The sequence below is a fragment of the Salvelinus alpinus genome, chromosome 17 (assembly GCF_045679555.1).
Source record: "Salvelinus alpinus chromosome 17, SLU_Salpinus.1, whole genome shotgun sequence".
In the NCBI taxonomy this organism is placed as follows: Eukaryota; Metazoa; Chordata; class Actinopteri; order Salmoniformes; family Salmonidae; genus Salvelinus; species Salvelinus alpinus.
The window spans coordinates 1,184,405-1,210,925 of NC_092102.1; the positions used below are offsets into that span (position 1 = coordinate 1,184,405).

The 26,521-nt window shown below is 42.0% G+C and overlaps 2 protein-coding genes across 2 annotated transcripts in view; both read left to right on the forward strand.

Annotated features, from left to right (window-relative positions):
- Positions 1–9,258: 9,258 nt before the first annotated feature.
- On the forward strand, positions 9,259–19,383 carry LOC139541926 (3-phosphoinositide-dependent protein kinase 1-like). The gene is made up of 14 exons (XM_071346828.1): positions 9,259–9,480; positions 11,970–12,248; positions 13,997–14,039; positions 14,191–14,328; positions 14,468–14,612; positions 14,805–14,902; positions 15,058–15,133; positions 15,262–15,330; positions 15,505–15,601; positions 15,765–15,938; positions 16,121–16,344; positions 16,516–16,573; positions 16,855–17,007; positions 17,167–19,383. The coding sequence occupies exons 1-14, from the start codon at positions 9,457–9,459 to the stop codon at positions 17,278–17,280; spliced, it is 1,692 nt and encodes a 563-aa protein (XP_071202929.1). The 5' UTR covers positions 9,259–9,456; the 3' UTR covers positions 17,281–19,383.
- Positions 19,384–19,776: 393 nt separating this feature from the next.
- LOC139541928 (BTB/POZ domain-containing protein KCTD5-like) overlaps positions 19,777–26,521 on the forward strand; it is a 46,531-nt gene continuing 39,786 nt past the window's right edge. Inside the window, exon 1 of the mRNA XM_071346830.1 lies at positions 19,777–20,108. Within this exon, the coding sequence (XP_071202931.1) occupies positions 19,887–20,108 (222 nt within the window). The 5' untranslated portion in view covers positions 19,777–19,886. The remainder of the gene's footprint in view (positions 20,109–26,521) is intronic.

A 26,521-nucleotide genomic window follows, 5' to 3' on the forward strand; every position in this document is an offset into this window, starting at 1 on the left:
CCCCTCAAGGGCCCATTTAACTGCCAAGAGCTCTCGTTTGCCTACATCGTAGTTGCCTTCTGCTAGCGAGAACCGCTTGGAGAGAAAGGCGCATGGGTGCAGTTTCTTGTCCTCCTCGTTCCGCTGTGAAAGGACCGCACCAGCTCCGGCGTCCGAGGCGTCCACCTCTACCACAAAGGGGCGAGTAGGATCAGGATGAACGAGGATGGGTCCGAAGGTGAAACGTCCCTTGAGCTCTATGAATGACCTGTCAGCCTCGGGATTCCAGAAAAAAACTGCTTGAGTGAGGTTGGACAATTCTGTATGTGTTCCGGAAAGGTTTTTGGAGAAGATCAGGATGTCGTCGAGGTAAACAAAGACGAACCGATTCAACAAATCCCTAAGAGTGTCATTGATCAATGCTTGAAAGACTGCCGGTGAGTTCGATATTCCAAAGGTCATGACTAAATACTCAGTGACCACTAGGGGTGTTAAAGGCAGTTTTCCACTCATCTCCCCCCCTGATTCTCACCAGATTTTAAGCGTTGCAGAGGTCCAGTTTGGTGAAGAATTGGGCTCCTAGGGCCAACTCCAAGGCGGCGGACATCGGGTAGGGGGTAACGATTCTTGATCCTAATCCTTTTCAGCCCTCTGTAATTGATGCAAGGACTGAAGTTTGGGTCAGAGACAGAGAGACAAGGGATTCGTTTAGACAGGCAGCCCAATTATGGTATTTTTTCCACTAATTGGTCTTTTGACCAATCACATTAGATATTTTCGCATCAGCTCTTTTTCAGAGCATATCTGATTGCTCAAAAGACCAATTACTCAAAAAAATTACTGAATTGGGCAGCCTGTCTCAACGAAGCCATAGAAACCTGGACATGCTCCAACTGAAATGTTCCCTCCTGTCAGTACTGATGTTGAATGGCATTAAATAAAAAAAATTCCTCCTCCTCCCATCCCCTGTAGGTTTGTTGAACATGAGTGGAAATGAAACTCCAGCACACTGGTAGCACTAAAGACGTGTGAGTATAACTTTTCCAGGTGAGTTGAACCTGCCTGTGGGTGCGGTGGGGATATTCCTGGGAGGTCTACTGATGAAGAGGTATAAGCTTGGCGTTGTGTCTGGAGCCCAGCTGTCTTTCGTCACCTCCTTCATGGCCTACCTCCTCCTCCCTCTGCAGTCTGGCACTAAGTGTGACAACGTTAAGGTCGCTGGTCTGACCATGTCCTACAACAGGTAAATATGACATCCGATTGGTTGGTGGGTGGGTTGATAAAAACAAAAGTTTTGATCAGTGGAATATGAGGGAGAGTTAGACCAAAACACACATGGGCTTGTGCCAGGGCTCCCTCTTGTGGGAATATACATTATGGTTGTTACTGAGCCAGGATTCCTGGCTGTTTTGTCACTGTGCCTATGTCAATGATAGTTCAGCAACAATTATTTAAACATCATTATTACCAGCCAAATTTCTCTGTCCCCCAGGTCCCCTGGTGTACGATGGCAGCCTGTTGTCAGGGTGTAACAGAGACTGCTCCTGCTTGGCTGGGGAGTTGGACCCTGTGTGTTCAGACAACGGCATCACCTACACCTCCCCCTGCCTCGCAGGCTGCTCCAGCTTTACAGGTTACGGCAAGAACACGGTAAATCAAATCAAATTTTATTTGTCACATACACATGGTTAGCAGATGTTAATGCGAGTGTAGCGAAATGCTTGTGCTTCTAGTTCCGACAATGCAGTAATAACCAACAAGTAATCTAACCTAACAATTCCACAACTACTACCTTATACACACAAGTGTAAAGGGATAAAGAATATGTACATAAAGATATATGAATGAGTGATGGTACGGAACGGCATAGGCAAGATGCAGTAGATGGTATAGTGTACAGTCTATACATATGAGATGAGTAATGTAGGGTATGTAAACATTATATTAAGTGGCATTGTTTAAAGTGGCTAGTGATACATTTTTACATAATTTCCATCAATTCCCATTATTAAAGTGGCTGGAGTTGAGTCAGTATGTTGGCAGCGGCCACTAAATGTTAGTGGTGGCTGTTTAACAGTCTGATGGCCTTGAGATAGAAGCTGTTTTTCAGTCTCTCGGTCCCTGCTTTGATGCACCTGTACTGACCTCGCCTTCTGGATGATAGCGGGGTGAACAGGCAGTGGCTCGGGTGGTTGTTGTCCTTGATGATCTTTATGGCCTTCCTGTGACATCGGGTGGTGTAGGTGTCCTGGAGGGCAGGTAGTTTGCCCCCGGTGATGCGTTGTGCAGACCTCACTACCCTCTGGAGAGCCTTACGGTTGTGGGCGGAGCAGTTGCCGTACCAGGCGGTGATACAGCCCGACAGGATGCTCTCGATTGTGCATCTGTAGAAGTTTGTGAGTGCTTTTGGTGACAAGCCGAATTTCTTCGGTACCAATACTATTAATGTACTGAGTGTACAACACATTCACAGGGATGCTGGCCCATGTTGACTCCAATGCTTCCCATAGTTGTGTCAAGTTGGCTGTATGTCTTTTGAGTGGTGGACCAATCTTGATACACACGGGAAACTGTTGAGTGTAAAAAACCCAGCAGCGTTGCAGTTCTTGACACAAACTGGTACCCCTGGCACCTACTACCATGCCCCGTTGAAAGGCACGTAAATATTGTGTCTTGCCCATTCACCCTCTGAATGGCACACATACACAATCCTTGTCTCAAGCCTTACAATATTTTTAAAAACCTGTCTCCTCCTCTTTATCTATACTGGTTTAAGTGGATTTACCTAGTGACATCCATAAGGGATTATAGCGTTAACCTGGATTCACCTGGTCAGCATATGTCATGGAAAGAGCACGTGTTGTTATTATTTTATACATTCAATATGACTTCAACTTGTACAGGGCACTCTTGTAAAATAGATGTTTAATCTCAATGTGACTCCCTGTTTAAATAAAAGTTAAATCAAATTTAAAAAACATCAACACAAACACAGGATATGGGTGTTCAATCTCAATGTGACTCCCTGTTTAAATAAAAGTTAAATAAAATTTAAAAAACACAAACACAGGATATGGGGTACACATCATTACATACTAGGCCCTACTGCACCTGCATTCCAGCACCATTCCAGCATCTGGAATTGACTCAACATTTTTGAGGAGGGGGATCAATACATGTGGGGGAAGAGGTGGCTGTCGAATGTATAATTCTGATATGTACAGGTAAGTTCATTGTATGTGTGGGGGGGGGGGGGGGGGGGGGCTTTGTCTTACGGATCCTGTATCCACCCGTGCACGGTTTTCAGCAGTTCCTTGGGACGACAGAGGCAGATATTGAGATCCGGCTCGAAGGACCAATTGTTAACTTCTTGGCGCACAGATCACGATTATGGGATCATTTTCCTAAAGAACCGCTGAATTGCAGAGCGCCAAATTCAAAAAATAATACAAAAAATATTTCTAATCATGGAATCACAAGTGAAATATACCAAAACACAGCTTAGCTTGTTGTTAATCCACGTATCATGTCAGATTTTGAAAATATGCTTTACAGCGAAAGCAATCCAAGCGTTTGTGAGTATCAATCAATGCTAGAACAGCTAGCCTTAAATTAGCTTGGTCACGAAAGTCAGAAAAGCAATAAAATTAATCGCTTACCTTTGATAATCTTCGGATGTTTGCACTCACGAGACTCCCAGTTACACAAATGTTATTTTTGTTCGATAAAGATTAGCTTTATAACAAAAAAACACCATTTGGGTTGCGCGTTATGTTCAGAAAACCACAGCCTCGTTCCGGTACTGAAAGGCATACGAAAATTTCAAAAAGTATCCGTAATGTTCGTAGAAACATGTCAAACGTTTTTTTATAATCAATTCTCAGGTTGTTTTTAACATACATAATCGAGAATATTTCAACCGGATGGTAACCTATTCAATAAAAGAGAAAAGAAAATGCCGAGCTACCCCTCTCGCGCGCAGGAACTAATCAAAGGACATCTGACTCGTTTTGAAAAATCTCGCTCATTTTTCAAAATAAAAGCCTGAAACTATGTCTAAAGCCTGGTCACAGGCTGAGGAAGCCATTGGAAAAGGAATCTGGTTGAATGGAAAATGGAAGAGGGGCAGGCAATGAAACAGGGATAAAAAAAAATGCGCTTCCGGGTTGGATTTCCTCAGGTTTTCGCCTGCAAAATCAGTTTTGTTATACTCACAGACATGTAAATTATATGCATATTCTACGATCTGGGCCTGAGAAATAGTCCGTTTACCTTGGGAACGTTATTTAAAAAAATATATATATATATCTGGCCCCTAGCATCAAGAAGTTAAGAGAATTATCTTCTCCAGGTACATAACCCAATTTAATTATATTACTCAGTCAGGTCGGCACCAAGCTCAGACAGTCTGTGTTTAAAATACCATAAAGACATATTGTCTTACCCTAATTCTGACTAGGACTACATATTTATTGATTATGATTTTATACATTCTAATCAATTCCATACAATTATATGTTTCAGGGCGGAATATTCTAATCATTCAATTAACAGATAATTCTCAACTATCACAAGGCCTACCTTCAAACTCAGTGCCTCTTTGCTTGACATGGGAAAATCAAAAGAAATCAGCCAAGATTTAATACGCAAGTATAAACACCATGGGACCACACAGCCGTCATACCGCTCTGGAGATGAACGTACTTTGGTGCGAAAAGTGTAAATCAATCCCAGAACAACAGCAAAGGACCTTGTGAAGATGCTGGAAGAAACTGGTACAAAAGTATCTCTATCCACAGGAAAACGAGTCCTATATCAACATAACCTGAAAGGCCGCTCAGCAAGGAAGAAGCCACTGCTCCAAAACCGCCATAAAAAAGCCAGACTACGGTGCAACTGCACATTGGGACAAAGACATTGGGACAAAGATGGTACTTTATGGAGAAATGTCCTCTGGTCTGATGAAACAAAAATAGAACCGTTTGGCCATAATGACCATTGTTATGTTTGGAGGAAAAAGGGGGAGGCTTGTGAGCCGAAGAACACCATCCCAACCATGAAGCACGGGGGTGGCAGCATCATGTTGTGGGGGTGCTTTGCCGCAGGAGGGACTGGTGCACTTCACAAAATAGATGGCATCATGAGGTAGGAAAATTCTGTGGATATATTGAAGCAACATCTCAAGACATCAGTCAGGAACTTAAAGCTTGGTTGCAAATGGGTCTTCCAAATGGACAATGACCCCAAGCATACTTCCAAAGTTGTGGCAAAATGGCTTAAGGACAACAAGTGAAGGTATTGGAGTGGCCATCACAAAGCCCTGACCTCAATCCCATAGTAAATTTCTGGGCAGAACTGAAAAAGCGTGTGTGAGCAAGGAGGCCTACAAACCTGACTCAGTTACACCAGCTCTGTCAGGAGGAATGGGCCAAAATTCACCCAATTTATTGTGGGAAGATTGTGGAAGGCTACCCAAAACCTTTGACTCCAATTAAACCATTTAAAGGCAATGCTACCAAATACTAATTGAGTGTATGTAAACTTCTGACCCACTGGGAATGCGATGAAAGAAATAAAAGCTGAAATAAATCATTCTCTACTATTATTCTGACATTTCACATTCATAAAATAAAGTGGTGATCCTAACTGACCTAAGACAGGGAATTTTTGCTCAAATTAAATGTCAGGAATTGTGAGAAACTGAGTTTAAATATATTTGACTAACAAGGAACCCAAACCGGCTGCGCACGTGCGCCATCGTGCATACATATATCTTGTCCCCACACCAAACGTGACCACGACACGCAGATTAAAATATCAAAACAAACTCTGAACCAATTACATTAATTTGGGGATAGGTCGAAAAGCATTAAACCTTTATGACAATTTAGCTAGCTAGCTTGCACTTGCTAGCTAATTTGTCCTATTTAGGTAGCTTGCTGTTGCTAGCTAATTTGTCCTGGGATATAAACATTGACTTGTTATTTTATCTGAAATGCACAAGGTCCTCTACTCTGACAATTAATCCGCACATAAAACGGTCAACCGAATCATTTCTAGTCATCTCTCCTCCTTCTAGGCTTTTTCTTCTCTTGACTTTATATTGCGATTGGCAACTTTCATAAATTAGGTGCATTACCGCCACCGACCTCGTTCGTCTTTCAGTCACCCACATGGGTATAACCAATGAGGAGATGGCACGTGGGTACCTGCTTCTATAATCCAATGAGGAGATGGGAGAGGCAGGACTTGTAGCGTGATCTGCGTCAGAAATAGAACTGACTTCTATTTTAGATGCTCGTGGGTGCAATAATTGAATGATATAGATTTCTACATTTATTTTGCAACGCGCACGTGACGCAGTAAGGTGTATTTCAACTTCAGCTGCTTTAACTTTCGACTTCAGCTTTATGAATAATTATAATTGAGCCCTTTTGCCTTTTGGTAAGCTGTCATTGTAAACAAGAATTTGTTCTTAATTGACTTGCCTATTTAAATACAATTAATGACAGGCATCAAGAGCAAAAAGAGATTTAGTATGAACATGAAAGTGTGTGGATGGTAGAAAATATATTTGAACATGCGATGTACGTGGACCTACTTATTAAAAGGATTGTTTGAGATTGCACGCTAGCTACTCCTGTAGACTTCCAGTCATAACGCTAGTTAGCAATGGCTCCAGAAACTCCCTTCAAACTGCACACAGAAATGGTATCCATGAGTTCATCTGACTCTGAGTAAGTAGCAAAAAATACTTCATTGCTAAAATGTCATCCCTTTAAAGGTAAACATTTGAAAGAGAAGATCATGGGCAAGAAAAGAGATTGACGTTCCTTTGAACAGGGTATGACAGTAGGTGTCAGAAGCACAGGTTTGTCAAGAACTGCAACGCTGCTGGGTTCTTCCACACTCAACAGTTTCCTGTGTGTATCAAGAATGGTCCACCACCCTAAGGACATCCAGCCAACTTAACAAAACTGTGGGAAACATTGGAGTCGACATGGGCTAGAATCCCTGTGGAACACTTTCGACACCTTGTAGACTCCATGACACAATGAATTGAGGCTGTTCTGAGGTCAAAAGGTTGGGTGCAATTCAATATTAGGAAGGTGTTCCTAATGTTTGGTATACTGTTGCCTGCCGACATGGAACTGCAAATAAGACGCAATCATGGAACAAGAAAAAATAAAAGTTATGCAATGCAAAGGCACTTTGAAACAGGGTTTGTACGACATAGATGACCTTTCCTAAAACGACCGTCACGGTCTACATTTTTATAAAGTTCTGTTGAAACGCAGAGGGGTGGATACACGAAGTAGACCCTCTCCTTCTATGAGGTTTAACGGCAGTTGGCATCCAATTTGCTGCATTACCAGACTACTACTACTACTAGACTGGAGTACAACTCCCTCACACTTTGCTTGAAAAATAAAAATGTACTAAATAAATACCCTACCATCTAATTAAATGTATTTATTCCTACCTTGTGCCATCATCCTGAAAGGATGGGACATCACCACTTGACACACCCTGTAACTCTTCTGATGTCTAGTCTCGCACACCCAAATACCTCCCTGCAGCTACCACCACAATCTCAATTTTCTGCGACTTCTGTTCTATCCCTGCAGTGGAGTTGATAACCGTTGCTATAAATGCTAAAAATCCAATCTTACTGAAACTTACATCACTTTTTGGCCTATCCCTCTGTACTGGTATAGCGCTACTACTCTCACCACTCATCCCCCTTAACCCATCTTCCTCTACTTTCTTCACTGCCTCAGCATGACAACTTCTGCACTACTCTAACCCTGGAAACCTCAACCTGCCTCTCTCGCACAGGACATTTCTGATCCCCAGCCCCATGGGCACCCCTACAATTAACACATTCCACTACTTTCCCCAATACTACACATTTCTTTGTCTCATGCCCTTCTGCACACTTCTCACACCTTGAACCCTCCCTCCTACACACTGCTGCCACATGCCCATAAGCTTGACACCTGTAACATCGTAATGTATTCGGCACATATGCTCATACAGGATAACTTATATATCCTAACTTCACTTTGTCGGGCAAAGACTCAACTTCAAAACTCAAAAGAACAGACAATGACTCTTCTGTTTCTCCACTCGCCACCCTGTCTGCGTGATGCGACGAGCATCACATACACCGGGAATCTTTCCCCTCAGCTGGTCAACTTTTATATTTACTGCTACCCCACTCATCACTCCTTTCATTGGTTCCCTTTTCTTGAGAGCGAAACAATACACTTTTCTTACCCCATTTGTTTTACTCCAAGCGCATTCTCCTTCTGACCAACAGAAACACAAACAATTATCACTAGACCACTTCTGGTTACCTTAACCGATTCCACATTACCCAACTATTTTCACCCACCTTGAAACCACAAATGGATCAGCCAAAGGCAAAAGTCCACTTTTTCTATTAACTTCACTCCTACTGTCACAGACTCATCTTTATCCTGACCCTCGGTGCATACCTCGATCTCCGATAACTTCACCACACTTACCACCTCCGATACTTCCCCCTCATTCACTTCCATTTCTCCTCATCTCCCTCTGCTTACACTTTCTACCATTCTTCTTTAACAAACCATCTCTTTTTTCCAACCAGTTTTATCAGACTCAAGCTCACCCTCGTCTTCCCTTTCTCTCTTAGACCACCTCTCCCTCTCTTTTTCCCCTCCATTCCTCCTCCGTTTTCCAAGTATACATGTGCTTATGATAATACTGTACTACTCCTGACAACCATCTTGTTCTTGCTTTCTCTAGGGACTCCATTTCCGCTGAGGTGTCCACGCTCTCCGTCCAACCCAATTTATACCTCGGTCCCGTTTGCTGCTTTGTGGACAACCGACCTCTCCGATCCTCTCCCTTCTTTGCGGGATTAGTTAAAAACATCTTGAGGAACGTCACATACTTTTCAAACTCATGCGAAACATCGCGATATTTACAGGAACGCGTCGGGAAGCAGACTCAACAGACCGGACTAGGGTTTTGCAAGGCAAAGGGAGAAGTGAAAATTCGTTCTCAAATTCTAAAGGCAAAACCTAGATTAGAGAAAATATCTTAAACAGCTGAACCTGCCACCACTACAACCCCGTGAAAGTAACAAACTGACACGTTTTAATTTTGGACGAAAAATACACTTTATATCGAAGGAGTGAGTACCTTTCGTTAGACGGCCTGCAGATGCGCAGTTCGGCGCGACACGACCGTTAGACCCGATGACGTTTTATTGCGCATGAGCTATGCTAGCTAACGTCGCAATGACATCGCCTACACGTTTGAGGGATTTCTATTGGAGAAGCAGTTTCTGTATATCTTCATACTGGACTGTCTTTGGTAACATTGTTGTGGAACGACGTCACAGTTGGAAAATGAAGGCGCAGAGGCAGCCATTATTGGAGGTTCTGTAATTATTTTATTCCAAATAAATAATCGAGGGGAACTTCCATGGCAAGGGCCACAAGTCAAATTGTGAGTATTGCAACGTTCATCAAAATGTCAATGTGAAGCCGTTGCCCAATATGTATTGTATGGCGGCAGTTAGACAACATTTTCGATGTGTTACTGTTAGGCCCTCATTTCCAAACAGCGGTAAGAGGACCTCTGACTAACGCATTAGCTACCTAGCTTAACGTTAGCAACGCGCAAAGTCTGTCGATTAAGTTATCTAGCAACCAGGTAGCATGCTAGGTCGCTAACGTGAGTCGAAATTCCTGGTAATTAATTAACGTTAACTAGCTAATGTAACATCAACTGGCTAGCCAGCAAGCCAACTTGGCGGTTACTCTTAACGTAGTTAACGTAACGTCGACGCTAGCTAGAAACTTTAACTGGCTAACAATATTCGTCGCTACCCTGTGTTAATGGATTGCGAACAAATGAACGTATACATTAACGTTATTTACATTATACACTAGCTCACTATCTAGGTATTTGGCTAGTAACTTTATCTAGGTAGCTACTGTTAGTACTTTACATGGCTATTGTACTAAATTATTACTATTAGGACTTTAAGTTAGCTGTGTCAACTTACAATCATCATTAGCTACTTTAGCAAGCTAACTTGTTGTATAATACAGTAACTTACCTGACGCTTCAGCTATAGAATTAGCCGAGGATGCTAACAAGACAACGTTAGTTGCTAGCAGACTGCTGATACTTTCCCGTGAAGTTGCATCCCCAGCTAGCTACATGTTCTAATCAACATGATGTAACGTAAGTAAGCTAACGTTAGCTAGTTTACCGATAACAATTACTCGTGGACGACTACCTTTGGCTAACTCGAGATTTCACCTGACGGTGTTTGACAAACAATCTCGTTTCCTAAACTGGCTAGCTAAAGACCTACGTTAGGTAGCTACCTAGCTTCTAATTTCCCAGGCCTATGACGGTAACCAGCTAACGTTAGTTAACTAACTCAGTTTAATATTTTGGCAGTGCATTCAGAATTTAAAGCTTTTGGTCGATGGTTGGTGTTTAAATCGTACGTGTATGTTTTAATGTAATTTTTAAGAGGGACTGGCTTGCTAACAATTCGTGACGCTTGCTGCTCACTAAAAGAAACCACCTATTTTTTGCGTTGGCGTCCTTACTCACATTCACAAGCTGTTAGCCAATGCTAATGCTAAACATTAGTTAACGACATGATGCCATGTAGTTACTTGCTAGCGAAAATGCACCACATAATATATTTTATTTTTGTTTACCAGTCAATCAACTTTGTTAATATTGTCTGTAATTTTTTTTTTTTTTTTATGCATGGTCAAACTTGAGTATTTGGTGTCTGATTGGAGGACGTAAATGGGATTTTTCATCCAGGGAAAGGTTTGGGTCCTGAATAAAAAAAAAAAAAATCTACTTCACGTTGTTTTGTCCAAGATTCATCTCCACACTGAGTTGTTTAATTGCTCAATAGTGAACATAAGGTATGAGGTCACTTACTGGTCATGATTGAACTTAAATAGCTAGATTCAAGGCTGAATGTCCACATTGTTAAATTAATACGTTCACGTTTTGCCTCATCCTCAACTAAGCATATATTGTCTGGAGTGGAACATGCCATAGGTTGTACATAGAATGTCCACATTGTTAAATTAATACGTTCACGTTCACGTGGTCCCGTGTGGCTCAGTTGGTAGAGCATGGCGCTTGCAACGCCAGGGTTGTGGGTTCATTCCCCACGGGGGACCAGGATGAATATGTATGAACTTTCCAATTTGTAAGTCGCTCTGGATAAGAGCGTCTGCTAAATGACTTAAATGTATAGAATATAATATTCAGTCAGGTTAAATATATGCCCAAGCCCCCCACAGCTATTCTTTCCCCTCAACTTCCCATCTCAATTCTCAAAACATGTGCAGCTCTTACTTGGGCTGGGAGCCCTGCCAGTTATTGTCAAGAGAGAGGCAGTGATTTGTTTTCAAACACCTACCAGACATAAAATTGGAAACAACATGAAGGATGACTCAAAGGTGCTATGGGAATTGTATCCCCTGGCAGTGGGGTTTAAAGTAGTTTAGACTCTATGCGAGAGAACATGTCTTTATTATATTCCCTCATGCACATGTTGACGGTTTGGTAGGGGGGGAAAGGGGATACCTAGTCAGTTGCACAACTGAATGCATTCAACCGAAATGTGTTCCGCATTTCCTGCACATGTGTAGCTTGAGTTAGCCTGCCTCCTCATGGGGCCCTCAGTCCCTCCAGAGAGCAGAGCTTGAACTTTTTGTTCACACCTACATTCTTAAAGGACTGTCTGACTGAACATGGCATAGCCTAGATGTTTCCTCAATGTTTTTTCAAAGTACCCAGAGTTTAGGGACAGGGTAATGCCAGAATGACAGCCTAACGTTAAATGAAGACAAGACAAGTCTAGACAATTATGCCCAGTACTTTCCTCTACCCGTTCACCTCATCTTTTAGTAGTAATGTCACCTAATGCCCCCACCTCTCCCATACAGTATGATGTTGTGCCCATTCAATCCAGCGTGGTCATCTGTTCCTGCCCACATCCATCAATGGTAAGAAATCAGCCTGACTCCTGCTCGCCACTTGCCATCCCAGGCGCAAGTAGCAGCCACTGTACCAGCATGGAGGGCCCCACCTCCGAGTCCCGGGCCCCGGGAAAACCTGCCAGCCTGGGCGCCGAGCTCCGGGCACAGCAGGCCCCTCAGCCGCGCAAGAAGAGGCCAGAGGACTTCAAATTCGGCAAGATACTGGGAGAGGGCTCCTTCTCAACCGTAAGCAGACCAGCATTCCATTTCAGTTATGAATTAGCCCTAGATAGGTGTTGTTACATGCAAGCATTCTTGTGGTCATATACTCCAGTGACTCATCTTCAATTCATGCTAGTTGATCAGAAATGAGTAGTTTCAATGGAATTTAAGTTAACCTGGCACATCATTTACTATGGGGATGAAGTTGTATACTGAATGAGTTGTAGAAATATATTTTCTAATAACAATATACAGTGCATTCGGAAAGTATTCAGACCCCTTGACCTTTTCCACATTTTGTTACAGCCCAATTCTATAATTGACCTAAAAAATATCCTACACACAATAGAAATTTTGTAATTTTTGCTAATGTATAATTGAATAAGAATGCTTTATTTACGTAACTATTCGCACCTTTTGCTATGAGACTTGAAATTGAGCTCATGTGCATCCTGTTTCAATTGATCATCCTTGAGATGTTTCTACAACTTGCTTGGAGTCCACCTGCGGTTAATTCAATTGATTGGATATGATTTGGAAAGGCGCACACCTTTTTATATAAGGTCCCACAGTTGAACGTGCATGTCAGAGCAAAAACCATGCCATGGGGTCGAAAGAATTGTCCGGAGAGCGCCGATACATGATTGTGTCGAGGCACAGATCTGGGGAAGGGTACAAAAACATTTATGCAGCATTGAAGGTCCCAAAGAACACAGTGGCATCTATAATTCTTAAGTTGAAGAAGTCTGGAACCACCAAGACTCTTCCTAAAGCTGTCTGGCCAAACTGAGCAATTGGTGGAGAAGGGGCTTGGTCAGGGAGGTGACAAAGAACTCAATGGTTAATCTGACAAAGCTCTAGAGTTCCTCTGTGGAGAAGGGAGTACCTTCCAGAAGGACAACCATCTCTGCAGCACTCCAACTTTCAGGCCTTTATGTTATTGGCCAGACGGAAGCCACTCCTCAGTAAAAGGCACATGACAGCCCACTTGGAGTTTGCCAAAAGGACTCTCAGTCCATGAGAAACAAGATTCTCTGGCCCAATGAAACCAAGCATCACGTCTGGAGGAAACCTGCCACAATCTGCCACATCCCCACAGCATGATGCTGCCACCGCCATGCTTCACTGTGGGGATGTTTTTCAGCGGCAAGGACTGGGAGACTAGTCAGGATCGAGGGAAAGATTAACGGCGCAAAGTACAGAGATATCCTTGTTGAAAACCTGCTCCAGAATGCTCCGGACCTCAGACTGGGGTGAAGGTTCATCTTCCAACAGGACAACGACCCTAAGCAAACAGCCAAGACAATACAGCAGTGGCTTTGGGACAAGTCTCTGAATGTCCTTGTGGCCAGCCAGAGCCTTGAACCCGATCGAACATCTCAGGAGAGACCTTAAAATAGCTGTGCAGCGACGCTCCCCATTCAACCTGACAGTGCTTGAGAAGAATGGGAGAAACTCCCCAAATACAGTTGTGCCAAGCTTGTAGCGTCATACCTAATAAGACTCGGCTGTAATCGCTGCCTAAGGTGCTTCAACAAAGTACTGAGTAAACGGTCTGAATACTTATGTAAATGTGATATTTCCGGGGGGGGGGGGGGGGTTGCAAAGATTTCTAAACTTGTTGTTGCTTTGTCTTTATGGGGTATTGTGTATAGATTGGGGGGAAAACATTTGAATCAATTTTACAGTAAGGCTGTAACATAACAAAATGTGGGAAAATTCAAGTTTGGATACTTTCTGAATGAAGTCTTTAAAAGAAAAATGTTTTATAGGTTGTCCTTGCAAGAGAACGTGCAACGGCAAAAGAATATGCAAGTAAGTTGTAATTTCGGCATTAAAAGAACTTGGCTTCCATGTGTCGTACTTGTTTTTACGGATTGTCATTAGTGTGAAGTTGCTGTTTATCCCTTCTTTGTCTTTTGTGCGGTATTTACCCTCAACTTTACTTATACATTTTCTCTTCCAGTAAAGATTTTGGAGAAGCGATATATTATGAAGGAGAACAAGGCGCAGTACGTGAAAAGAGAAAGGGATGTGATGTCGAACCTAGATCATCCATTTTTCGTCAAACTGTACTTTACATTTCAAGATGATGAAAAGTTGTGTATCCTTTAAAAACAGACCATGATGACTGCATCACCAACTTGTTTAGCAACGTATCTTGTTTTAGTTGTATGGTAAACATGTTTTCTTGTGTTTATTATTTCCTTTGAGATGTGTAGTTTTCCTTAACTTGCTATTAGATTTTGGCCTTAGCTATGCTAAGAATGGAGAGCTTTTGAAATATATTCGCAAAATCGGTTCTTTTGATGAGACCTGCACTAGATTCTACTCGGCTGAAATTGTTTGTGCATTAGAATATTTGCACGAGAAGGGGATAATTCACAGGTAAGTAATGTCAGAACCGGTATATCTGTAATGATATGTTACAAGTTATCGTAGTTGAATTTATATCCTGATTATCAAGTTTTATTAATGTCCATTTGTATAAATAAGGTGACTTAAACTTGCTGCCACTTTTTACACAAATTATCCCTTTTTGAAAATGTAGGTTGACTACGTTCCTTTTTTGTCTTTCAGAGATCTTAAACCTGAGAATATTTTACTGAGCGAAGACATGCACATCCAAATAACAGACTTTGGAACAGCAAAGCAGTTATCTTCAGATGGCAAACAAGGTACATGTATAGACTTTTATCAACATGAAGCATTCATTGCGATTTATTTCTACTTGAACATTCCACAATTCTATGATGTTCTTACTTTTAATGCACACATTTGATCAGTCTCAAGTTGAGTGTGTTGTCATGTTAATACCCTTGTTGTTTTGCAGCAAGAGCAAACTCCTTTGTAGGAACTGCACAGTACGTGTCTCCAGAGCTGCTGACAGAGAAATCTGCCTGCAAGAGGTAACTGGGACTCTACAATTGAGAACCTTTGAGTGTTGTGCCAATGCATTATTTTCCCATGCAGTTAGTGAATGTCTGTCGTTCTTTGATAGGATATTATATTGATATCAACTGGTTGTGTGTTTCAGCTCTGACCTCTGGGCATTGGGATGCATAATTTATCAGCTAGTGGCTGGGCTACCACCCTTCAGAGCTGGGTAAGTAGAGCACGATGGCTGCTCTTGGCCTCTTTCACCTTTTTGTTTTAGCTTCTGTGATAGGCTTATCTGGATATTATGTTTTATGTGGTTGCTCTTACCTCCACTTCACTCACTGTCCTTTCTCTGGCTTCCTTCCCCCCCCTCATGACTTCTGTGCTTACTTTGGACCAGAAACGAGTACCTAATATTCCAGAAGATAATCAAGTTGGAGTATGAATTCCCTGAGAAGTTCTTTCCCAAAGCTAAGGATCTCGTTGAACATCTTTTGGTAGGTCATGTTTTCATCAATATACTCAGTGTAATTCTGTAATATCAGCACTGCAGACGAGGATGCATATTATGGCGTATCTCTCAATCATCCACACACTGGTTTAGTTAGTTGTAGTAAGAGTTGAAGGCTTTGGGTAAGTGAACGTGTTTCTGTTTCTCAGTCGCTGGACCCCTCCAAGAGAATTGGTTGCGAGGATATGGGAGGGTACGAACCCCTGAGGGGACACCCGTTCTTCGAGACCATCTCTTGGGGAGACCTCCATGTGCAGACGCCCCCCAAGCTCACTCCATACCTGCCAGCCATGTCCGAGGACGACGAGGACTGCTATGGAAACGTGAGACACTTCCACACATACATTGAACATGGCAAAATTAAACGGGCCTCCATATCATTGTGGCTTGTGATGATTTTTCAAGAATCCTGTTCATCAAGGGATCCATATCTTTGTGCCATGCAAAAGCCCATGCTTTAAACCAACTTTACTACCTTCTGCCCACATCTCCTGTCTTTCCCCAGTACGATGACCTCCTGAGCCAGTTTAGCAGCATGCAGGTGGCCCAGTCCAGCTCGTCCCACTCGCTCTCCACGCCTGAGACCATTCCCCCAGCGCCACAGAGGTCCAGCAGCAACATCGAGCAGTACATCCATGACCTGGACAACAACTCGTTTGAGCTGGACTTGCTGTTCTCTGAGGAGGAGAAGCAGCTGCTGCTGGAAAAACAGACCAGTAGGAACCCCTGGTAAGCCCCATTCTGAAGCACTCTCCTATTCACATTTGTTTCATTTGCATTGACCATGAGAATTTGATGTTGAATTGGTATTTTGAGCGTTTTGTAAAGACTTTGTTTACATCACTTTGCTTTTATTTGCTTGGAAGTACTTGCTCGTAACCCTTACACTGACTTACACAGGCACCAGTTTGTTGAGAATAATTTGATCCTGAAAATGGGCCCAGTGGATAAACGGAAGGTGAGTGGAAGCCAAACCAGTGGTATTGAATATTTTACACCACATCTCAGTTTTTAACTCAAAGTAAATAAGTTCATAAAAGTAGTCTTATTTGACTTACCTATTTCTTAGTTGTTGACAATGAGGAGCAATGTTTGTATATAGTTTCACTTGTTAGAGTTGAAGAAAGCTGATCCTAGGTCAGCAGCTAGGGGGAATTCCACCTCTGGTGTGGAACATTACACTTGGCACTAGCTCCCTCTGGTGCTCATCTCATGCCACGTCTCATGACTCCATTGCAGGGTCTGTTTGCTCGGCGGAGGCAGCTGCTCCTTACTGAAGGGCCACACCTGTACTACGTGGACCCTGTCAACAAGGTCCTGAAGGGGGAGATCCCCTGGTCCCCCGAGCTGCGCCCAGAGGCCAAGAACTTTAAGACCTTCTTTGTCCACACGGTAATTGTGAACTACAATTAACGCTTATTGATGACACGAATGGCTGAATCATATTTCAAACTAACATTATTACATAACCTCAGGTTTCTTGTCAAACAATATTGACTTTGTCTCAGCTTTGGATGTTTTTATTTAATCTTTGGCGTGGTTTGTTTACAGCCCAATCGAACATACTATCTGATGGATCCCAGTGGAAACGCTGACAAGTGGTGTAAGAAGATCCAGGAAGTGTGGAGAAAGATCTACCACAAGCACCAGAATCCTGGCCTATAGGAGAGCAGTTACTCCTGCGGCCACTCCTTCCTCCAAGCTCTGAGGCCAATCGCAGAGTAACATCCTCTTTAGTGCCCTTCATCACCGCAATGTAAACAAACTCTTTTAGAGACGCTGGCATCTAGACCTTGTTTATTTTCCTTTTCTGAAATGAGCAGAACCAATAGGAAAAAAAGACCATGGGATTCAGGGTTGCTTTGCTTGTTCTTTGTGCTCTGTGTGGCTTTTAAAAGATTTTTTTTTTCTTCATGTGGATGATTACTGCTTCCATGCACATCGGCATTTTATACATTCTGCAGGGCTAAGAGAGAGGATAGGCTTTGTAGAATTTCACTGGTGTAGGTACCATTAAGACCATCTCAGTGCACGGGCTGGTTTCCTTCAACCATAACAAAACACAATCCAGCATTGCTCGTACACTAGAGTTTATCCCAATACAGTATGATACTCAATCCAGATCCTAATCCAACATTGTATCCCTCTGTAATTTTACCTGAACTCGACACACGTACTATAGACTAGTGCCTGGTTCAGTATCACACTGCAACCAGGTGCTTACCCAATAAAGTATATTTTTGTCAGACCCCCATTGTCCACATAGTGTATATATGAATTGGTTCTCAACGCTCTTGGTACTTACTGTTTGCAGTCCGGTTTGGGTCTGTATGTTAATGTTTCAGGGCAGACCGCTGGTCTCCAAAGTGAGGCATAGATATGAATAGCACTCAATTGCTTCAGCGTGGGTTCTCCATACACTGAGACTGTGAGGACAGTCCCTAATAGTAAACCATTACATTGCAAATAGGGGGTGGGTGAACATGCCACTAGCTTGTACTCTTATCATAAGACTCGCTTAGCTTTCCTGCACGGACATTTTTTAGTTTAGCATTGTCTGCTTCTCTCCCAGGGCACTGGAGATATAGTTTTATTAAAGTTAAGGTGGGTATTTTGATTGCATTGGCAACCATAGATAATATTGAATTATTTGGCTGTTCTTTACCATTCACTGGCTATTTCTTTGTGGTTTGAATAATTTTTGTTTTATTTGGTGGGATTGACGGTTAATCTTCAGTGTGTCCTGTTTAAAACAACAGAATGCTGACCACCCCATTATGAACATCTTTGGCGATAATGAAAGCTTCAAGAGTTACATCCACAATACTATACTATCATTTCTTGGAAGCAATCACAGTACAGCTGTAGTCCCAGGGAAAGTTATCAGCTTTGCCTCGTTGGGTTATCAAGGTTCATTAGGAATGTCCCTGTCATTTTTCTACAACATGACACCTGGCCCAATATGTATCGATCGATTTGAATTTTGCTCTTTTTTTAGAGAGAGATGTATAATAGTAATACTTTAAATTCTGACATTACCTTAAGGTCCTCTCGAGAGATATTCCTCCAGCTCTTAGTCTGTGTGTGTGACTGGAGCAGGTGAATAATAGCCTCTGGCTTGGCTGAACTTGCTTGAACATTAACTAAAGGGTATCTGATCCAAATAAGATGAAATTGCTGTATCTGTCTCTAAAGTAAGGAAACACTATAGAAAGTGTTTGCTTCTCTCTTGTTAGATTTTTTTTTTTAAATCAAGTTGGGTGGCAAGTCGGTTACATTGTGTATGTAATATTCTACCTGGTTTGTAACCGACTAGAACTGTGATGTACAGACGATGTATTATTGAAATCTGAAGCAAGTAATGCAATGATATTAGGATACAGTTTTTGTATTTTTATTCTTGTATAAGGTTATTTGATGGCTATTGTTTAGCCTCTAGTTCATTCTGTGTTATTTAAATTCTAATATATGAATCATATTTGGATTGAAGTCATGTTCAGGGGCCATGTTGTGTATGTATTGAGATGTAAAGCCTTTGAATGTGAATAATTATTGTAAACTATAATATTTTACAGCTTTTTTCTTACTATATCATATACATTTTCTATTTGCTCAGTGATTTAATCATATTTCTGATAATTTAATGATTCTGTTCATTCTCTCTGATTGTTTGTGCGCTAGGTCAGTAGTTGTTGAATGATGAATTTTCCACGTAATGCTTGGTAGTCCAGTAATTAAAGCATGTAGGGATTTAGGCATACAATAATACCATGCCTCCTGTCTTCTGTTACAACCTGACATAATACATGACTGCTGAAACATTACAAATGTATCTTTCCATCAGTTTTCTGCATAGTGTTACATTTATACAATATAAAAGGCTTGTAAGAAAGAGTGCATTACCATTCCAACAGGGCTAGCAAAGGCTTGTAAGAAAGAGTGCATTACCATTCCAACAGGGCTAGCGGGTCAATCATAACTAGTTATACTGTATCCACCTGATTTTAATATGTCGCGTAAACATATTTTTTTAACAATATAAATATGATAGGGATTTTATGCGTTTTGTCATATTTTATATGTCTGAAATAATTCTGATTTTGGCCCAATGCATATTCTGTTATTGTTGATAAAGTGGAGTGGTAGGCAGCTTGTAGGTGGAGGGAAAGGAGTGGTATCGCCTGTGGATGGAGTGGAGACAGCCTACTTAACTGAAGAGGAGAGGTTTCCTGTCAACAGCCTCAGTCATACCGGAGGGCAGAGAAGAGGGGATGGCAGAAAACAGCGCCGATACTTGTGGTTCCGTTTATCGGAGGTGTTTGACTCATTCTCCCTGGGAAAAACCCCAGTCAACCAGTAACGGGGCTTCCAAATGGGTTCGCTTGAACGTGGGGGGAACCTATTTCTCAACAACACGACAGACGCTGTGCCGAGATCCGAAATCATTTCTGTACCGACTGAGCCAGGCTGACCCCGACCTCGACTCTGATAAGGTAGCTAAGTTAATGTTAGCCGTGCTAGCCTTCTCCGGGTCTCGTGTGTGAATATGTCTGTATGGGTGGGCATAGGGTGTCTTCAAAGCAAATGTAAGTAGCTATATAATGCGGTAGAAAGTTATATTTTAAGACCAACTATAAAACTGCTAGTTTACTAATCCCCGATGCCGACACGACAGATGTCAAACGACGTCCTGCTAGCTAGTTACAGTAGTATCGTTAGCCTGTTGGGTAACCAGCAACAGATCTGGGCCCGTTTACACAAAAGCATTTTAAAGCTAAGATCTTACCCTTATGTTTCTGGGTAACCGGGCCCAGATACCCCGGTTCACTAGTAAGTACGGTTGGCTACGTTAGCTACCTAGTGCAGATAGCACCACATTGTAAAGAATTTGTTCCTACTAGCGTTCTACAACACGTTATTATTATCAAATTTTCAACTCCAAATTGGTAATTAACGTTAAATTCTTGCACTATGTATTTTCAGTGGCAAAATTAAATGTGTCCTTTTTGTCTCTGTGACCATGATCAGTTTGTATTGAGGATACTGGGAGATTCAGACCAAGTCTGGTAATAGGTGGTGGGCCATAGCAAGATATCTCTGCTTTAGTTTTCGAGATGATCGACCTTTCGAGGGAGGAACTGGTTTTTACATATTGTGTATATTTATTTCTGGTTAACACATTCTCCGTTTGATGGCAATGTCAATTATTGCTAATGTTTTCTAAATACTTTTATGTTAGCTAGCTATACCGGCAAGCGCTGCCAAGTAATACACTTTTACATTTGTGCGTTCGTAAATTCGCTCTGGCTAACTACTAGAGCACTCTCGTCTGAGTGTCAGAGCGCAGAATAACTGATGCATTTATGAACGTTCAACACTCGTTGAATATGGTGGGTGTCAGTAAACGTCGGCAAAAAAAGCGTAATTAAATTGTTGCCAGCAGCACAGTTAGTCACCAACGCTCTGGATAATATGAAAACAGCCTAACCAGCTCTGCTAGGGCGAGTAAAATGGTCAGTGAGGTGTTCTCATTTTGTCTGGAAGTAGCTAGCCAATGTTAGCCAGTTAGCTTGAGTGCTTGACTGCAGTTGTGAGGTCAGAACGCTCGGATAAACCCAATTTCTCGGCTAGAGCTTCCAGTGTGCGTTCTGAAAGCCCAGAGCGCACTCTGAGTACCATGGCTTTGTTGAATACTTGTTTCTGATTTGATTGAAGTGCATTATTTCCCTTTATAAACTGGGTGGTTCAAGCCCCGACTGCAGATTGTCTGATATACCAGACCCTATACTGCACGTATGTCAAGTTATTTTTACTGGTCTAATTACATTGGTAATCAGTTGATAATAACAATAAGGCACCTCCGGGTTTGTGGTATACAGTATTGCCAATGTACCACTGCTAAAGGCTGTATCCAGGCACTCTTTGTTGTGTCATATTTGAGAACAGCCCTTAGCTGTGGTATATTGGCCCTATACCACACCCCCTTGGTGCTCCTGAGTGGCGGTGCGGGCTAAGGCACTGCATTTTCACGACTACAGACTCCCTGGTTCAATTCCAGGCTGTATCACAACCAGCCGTGATTGGGAGTCCCATAGGGCGGCGCACAATTGGCCCAGCGGCATCCTGGTTTGGCCGGTGTAGGCTGTCATTGTAAATAAGAATTTGTTCTTAAAACCTGTTTGGGCTGCAGCCCGACACCGGTACACTTATGACAACATCCAGCTCAAGTGCAGGGCGCGAAATTCAAAATCTTTTTTTTTATTTTTTATATTTAACTTTCACACATTAACAAGTCCAATACAGCATATAAAAGGTACACATCTTGTGAATCAAGCCAACATGTCCGATTTTTAAAATGTTTTACAGGGAAGACAAAATATGTGAATCTATTAGCTCGTTAGCAAAAGACACCACTTTTTTTACTCCACCAGTTTTTTACTCCATCAGTAGCTATCACAAATTCGACCAAATAAAGATATATATAGCCACTAACCAAGAAACAACTTCATAAGATGACAGTCTGATAACATATTTATTGTATAGCATATGTTTTTTTAGAAAAATGTGCATATTTCAGGTATAAATCATAAATTACATTTCAGCTACAATCAGAAATTGCACCGAAAGCAGCCATAACATTTACAGACACCAACGTCAAATCTAATTACTCATCATAAAACATTTCTGAAAAATACATACTGTGCAGCAATTGAAAGACAGGCATCTTGTGATTCCAGACAATATTTCCGATTTATTAAATGTTTTACAGCGAAAACAAAATGTAGCGCTATATTAGCATAGCCACAATAGCCAGAAACACTTGGGCGCCCACGACCAGTTCACATGCACGACAGATATATGAAATAACATCATAAATTGGGTCTTACTTTTGCTGATCTTTCATCAGAATGTCGATCACGGTGTCCTTTGTCCAGATGAGTCGTTGTTTGGATTCACTATTTCTCAGGTCCAGATGCTAGAATATGCATATAATTGACAGATTAGGATAGAAAACACTCAAGTTTCCAAAACTGTCAAAATATTGTCTAACAGAACCGATTTTGCAGGCGAAAACCTAAGGAAATCCAACCCGGAAGTGCCTTTTATTTGGAAAAATCCCTGTTCCGTTGCCTGCCCCTCCATTTTAAAGGGGTATCAACCAGATTCCTTTTCCTGTGGCTTCCTCAGGCTGTGACCAGGCTTTAGACATAGTTTCAAGCTTTTATTTTGAAAAATGAGTGAGATTTTTCAAAACGCGTCAGGTGACCTTTGATTAGTTCCTGCGCCCGAGAGATGTAGCTCGACATTTTCTTTCTCTCTTTTATTGAATAGGTTACCGTCCGGTTGAAATATTATCGATTATGTATGTTAAAAACAACCTGAGGATTGATTATAAAAAAACGTTTGACATGTTTCTACGAACATTACGGATACTTTTTGGAATTTTCGTCTGCCTTTCAGGACCGGAACGAGCCTCTGGTTTTCTGAACATAACGCGCAAACCAAATGGCGGTTTTTGGTTATAAAACCAATCTTTATCGAACATTTATTGTGTAACTGGGAGTCTCGTGAGTGCAAACATCCGAAGAGTATCAAAGGTAAGCGATTAATTTTATTGCTTTGCTGACTTTCGTGACCATGCTAGCTGTTCTTATTGTTTTGTCTAGTAATTGATAAACTCACAAACGCTTGGATTGCTTTTGCTGTAAAGCATATTTTCAAAATCTGACATGATAGGTGGATTAACAACAAGCTAAGCTGTGTTTTGGTATATTTCACTTGTGATTGCATGATTATAAATATTTTTAGTATTATTTTTGAATTTGGCGCTCTGCAATTCAGCGGTTGTTTACGAAAATGATCCCGGTAAAGGGATCCGTGCGGCAAGAAGTTAACTGACTTGCCTAGTTAGCTAGAAGGTGTTATTTTAGCAATATTTTTGTCTAAAATGTCTAAAATAGATTTTCTATTGAGCTGCTTTTGAATTGAAAATATTATTGGCACTGTTGAATTCGATTTTCATAATGGCAAGCTTGCACTGATTGGTTACAAAGGCAACTACTTTTAATTTTATTTAACTAGGCAAGTCGGTTAAGAACAACTTATTTACAATAAAGGCCTACCAAATCCCGAGGGGCTTGGGATTAAAAATAAATACAATATAAATATAGGACAAAACACACATCACAACGAGAGATGACACTACATAAAGAGACTGAAGACGACAACATAGCAACGCATGACAACGCAGCATAACATGGTAGCAGCACAAAACATGGTACAAACAACTGCACAAAGGGCAAGGAGGTAGACGCGACAATACGTCATACAAAGCAGCCACAACTGTCAGTGTCCATGACTGGGTCTTAGAATGAAGAGATTGAGATAAAACGGTCCGGTTTGAGTGTTTGTTGCAGCTCGTTCCAGTCGCTAGTTGCAGCGAACTGAAAAGAGGAGCGACCCAGGGATGTATGTGCTTTGGGGACCTTTAACAGAATGTGACTGACAGGACGGGTGTTGTATGTGGAGGATGAGGGCTGCAGTAGATATCTCCGATAGGGGGGAGTGAGGCAAGAGGGTTTCATAAATAAGCATCAACCAGTGGGTCTTGTGACGGGTATACAGAGATGACCAGTTTACAGAGGAGTATAGAGTGCAGTGATGTATCCTATAAGGAGCATTGGTGGCAAATCTGATGGCCGAATGGTAAAGAACATCTAGCCGCTCGAGAGTAATCTAGCATGGGTAGGATGGTCATCTGAATCAGGGTTAGTTTGGCAGCTGGGGTGAAAGAGGAGCGATTACGATAGAGGAAACCAAGGCTAGATGTAACTTTAGCCTGCTGCTTTGATATGTGCTGAGAGAAGGACAGTGTACCGTCTAGCCATACTCCCAAGTACTTGTATGAGGTGACGACCTCAAGCTCTAAACCCTCCGAGGGAGTAATCACACCTGTGGGGAGAGGGGCATTCTTCTTACCAAACCACATGACCTTTGTTTTGGAGGTGTTCAGAACAAGATTAAGGGTAGAGAGCTTGTTGGACACTAAAAGCTTTGTTGTAGAGCATTTAACACAATCTGGGGAGGGGCCAGCTGAGTATAAGACTGTATCTGCATATAAATGGATGATAGGGCTTCCTACTGCCTGAGCTATGTTGTTGATGTAAATCGAGAAGAGCGCGGGAGCTAGGATTAAGCCTTGGGGTACTCCCTTGGTGACAGGCAGTGGCTGAGACAGCAGATTTCCTGACTTTATACACTGCACTCTTTGAGAGGGGTAGTTATCAAACCAGGCCAAAGACCCCTCAGAGACACCAATACTCCTTTGCCGGCCCACAAGAATGGAATGGTCTATTGTATCGAAAGCTTTGGCCAAGTCAAAAATAGCAGCACAATATTGCTTAGAATCATGGGCAATGGTTACGTCATTGAGGACCTTTAAGGTTGCACTGACACATCCATAACCTGAGCGGAAACCAGATTGCATACCAGAGAGAATACTATAGACATCAAGAAAGCCAGTCAGTTTATTATTGACAAGTTTTTCCAACACTTTTGATAAACAGGGCAAAATCGAAAGAGGCCTATAACAGTTAGGATTAGCTTGATCTCCCCCTTTTAAATAAAGGATGAACGGTGGCTGCCTTCCAAGCAATGTGAACCTCCTCAGAAAGGAGAGACATGCTTGGCGATGATAGGGGCAGCAACGTTAAAGAAGAAAGGTTCTAAACCATCTGACCCAGATGTTTTTTTGGGGTCAAGTTTTTAAGGAGCTCCTTTAGCATGGATTCAGTGACTGCCTGCAGGGAGAAACTTTGTAGGGGAAAAAGAGGGAGAAGCATTGGGGATAGTCGCATTAGAAGGGGTGGGAGATTAGGAAATGTTGGACGGCCAAGGAGGAATGGCTGAGTCAAATAGGAATCCTGACTTAATGAAGTGGTGGTTAAAGTGCTCAGCCATGTGCTTCTTGACAGTAACAACCACATCAACATTAAGGGACATGGGCAGCTGTGAGGAGGGTTTGTTCTCCAGGTCTTTAACCATTTTCTATAACTTTTTGGGGTTAGTTGATTCTTTACCAATTTACAGCGACCAGGTCATGAAGGCTTGCTCATTAAAGTTTTTTTAGCAAGCGTCTATGACAAATCAGGACGGGTCGTTTCACTGAGCAGCCATTTCGAACACAGGCTGTAAAACAGTGATCTCTAAGGTCATTACAGAAAGGTACTAGTCTGGTGTTATCAGCATTATTTGTGAGGTAACTCTCCTTGATGTTATCCTTTTCTGGGTGTTTTGTAGTCATACCTTGTGGGATTGGCGATAATCTGAGAAAGATTTAGGAAGTCCCATTGCTTTAGGACTTGGTCAGGTGGTTTAAGCATGGCCCAATTTAGGTCACCAAGCAGGACAAATTGACTTTGTAAGGGGCCAGGAGAACACTTAGGGCAGGTAGGGTACACGCTGGTGCTGATGGAGGACAATGGCACCCTGCAACAGTCAACAAAGAGCTATTTGATAGTTTAGTGCTTAAAACCAGCAAATCAAATTGTTTGGGCACAGACTTGGTGGAGACAACCGAGCACTGAAGGTGATCCTTGGTAAAGATTGCCACTCCCCCACCTCAGGAAGATCTGTCTTGCTGAAAAAGGTTATAGCCAGAAAGGTTAACATCAGTATTCAAAACACTCTTCCTTAACCACATCTCAGTAATGACCAACACATTTGGATTGGAGCTGTGATCCCACACTTTCAATTGATCCATTTTAGGTAGTAAGCTTTAGTGTAAATGTGCAGAAAACCCAGCCTGTTACAAGAGCATAAATCAGTAAAGCAGATATCAGAGCACAAGTGGGTCTAGAATTGGGTCTAGCAACAGTAGATGGGCCAGGGTGTACATGCACATTTC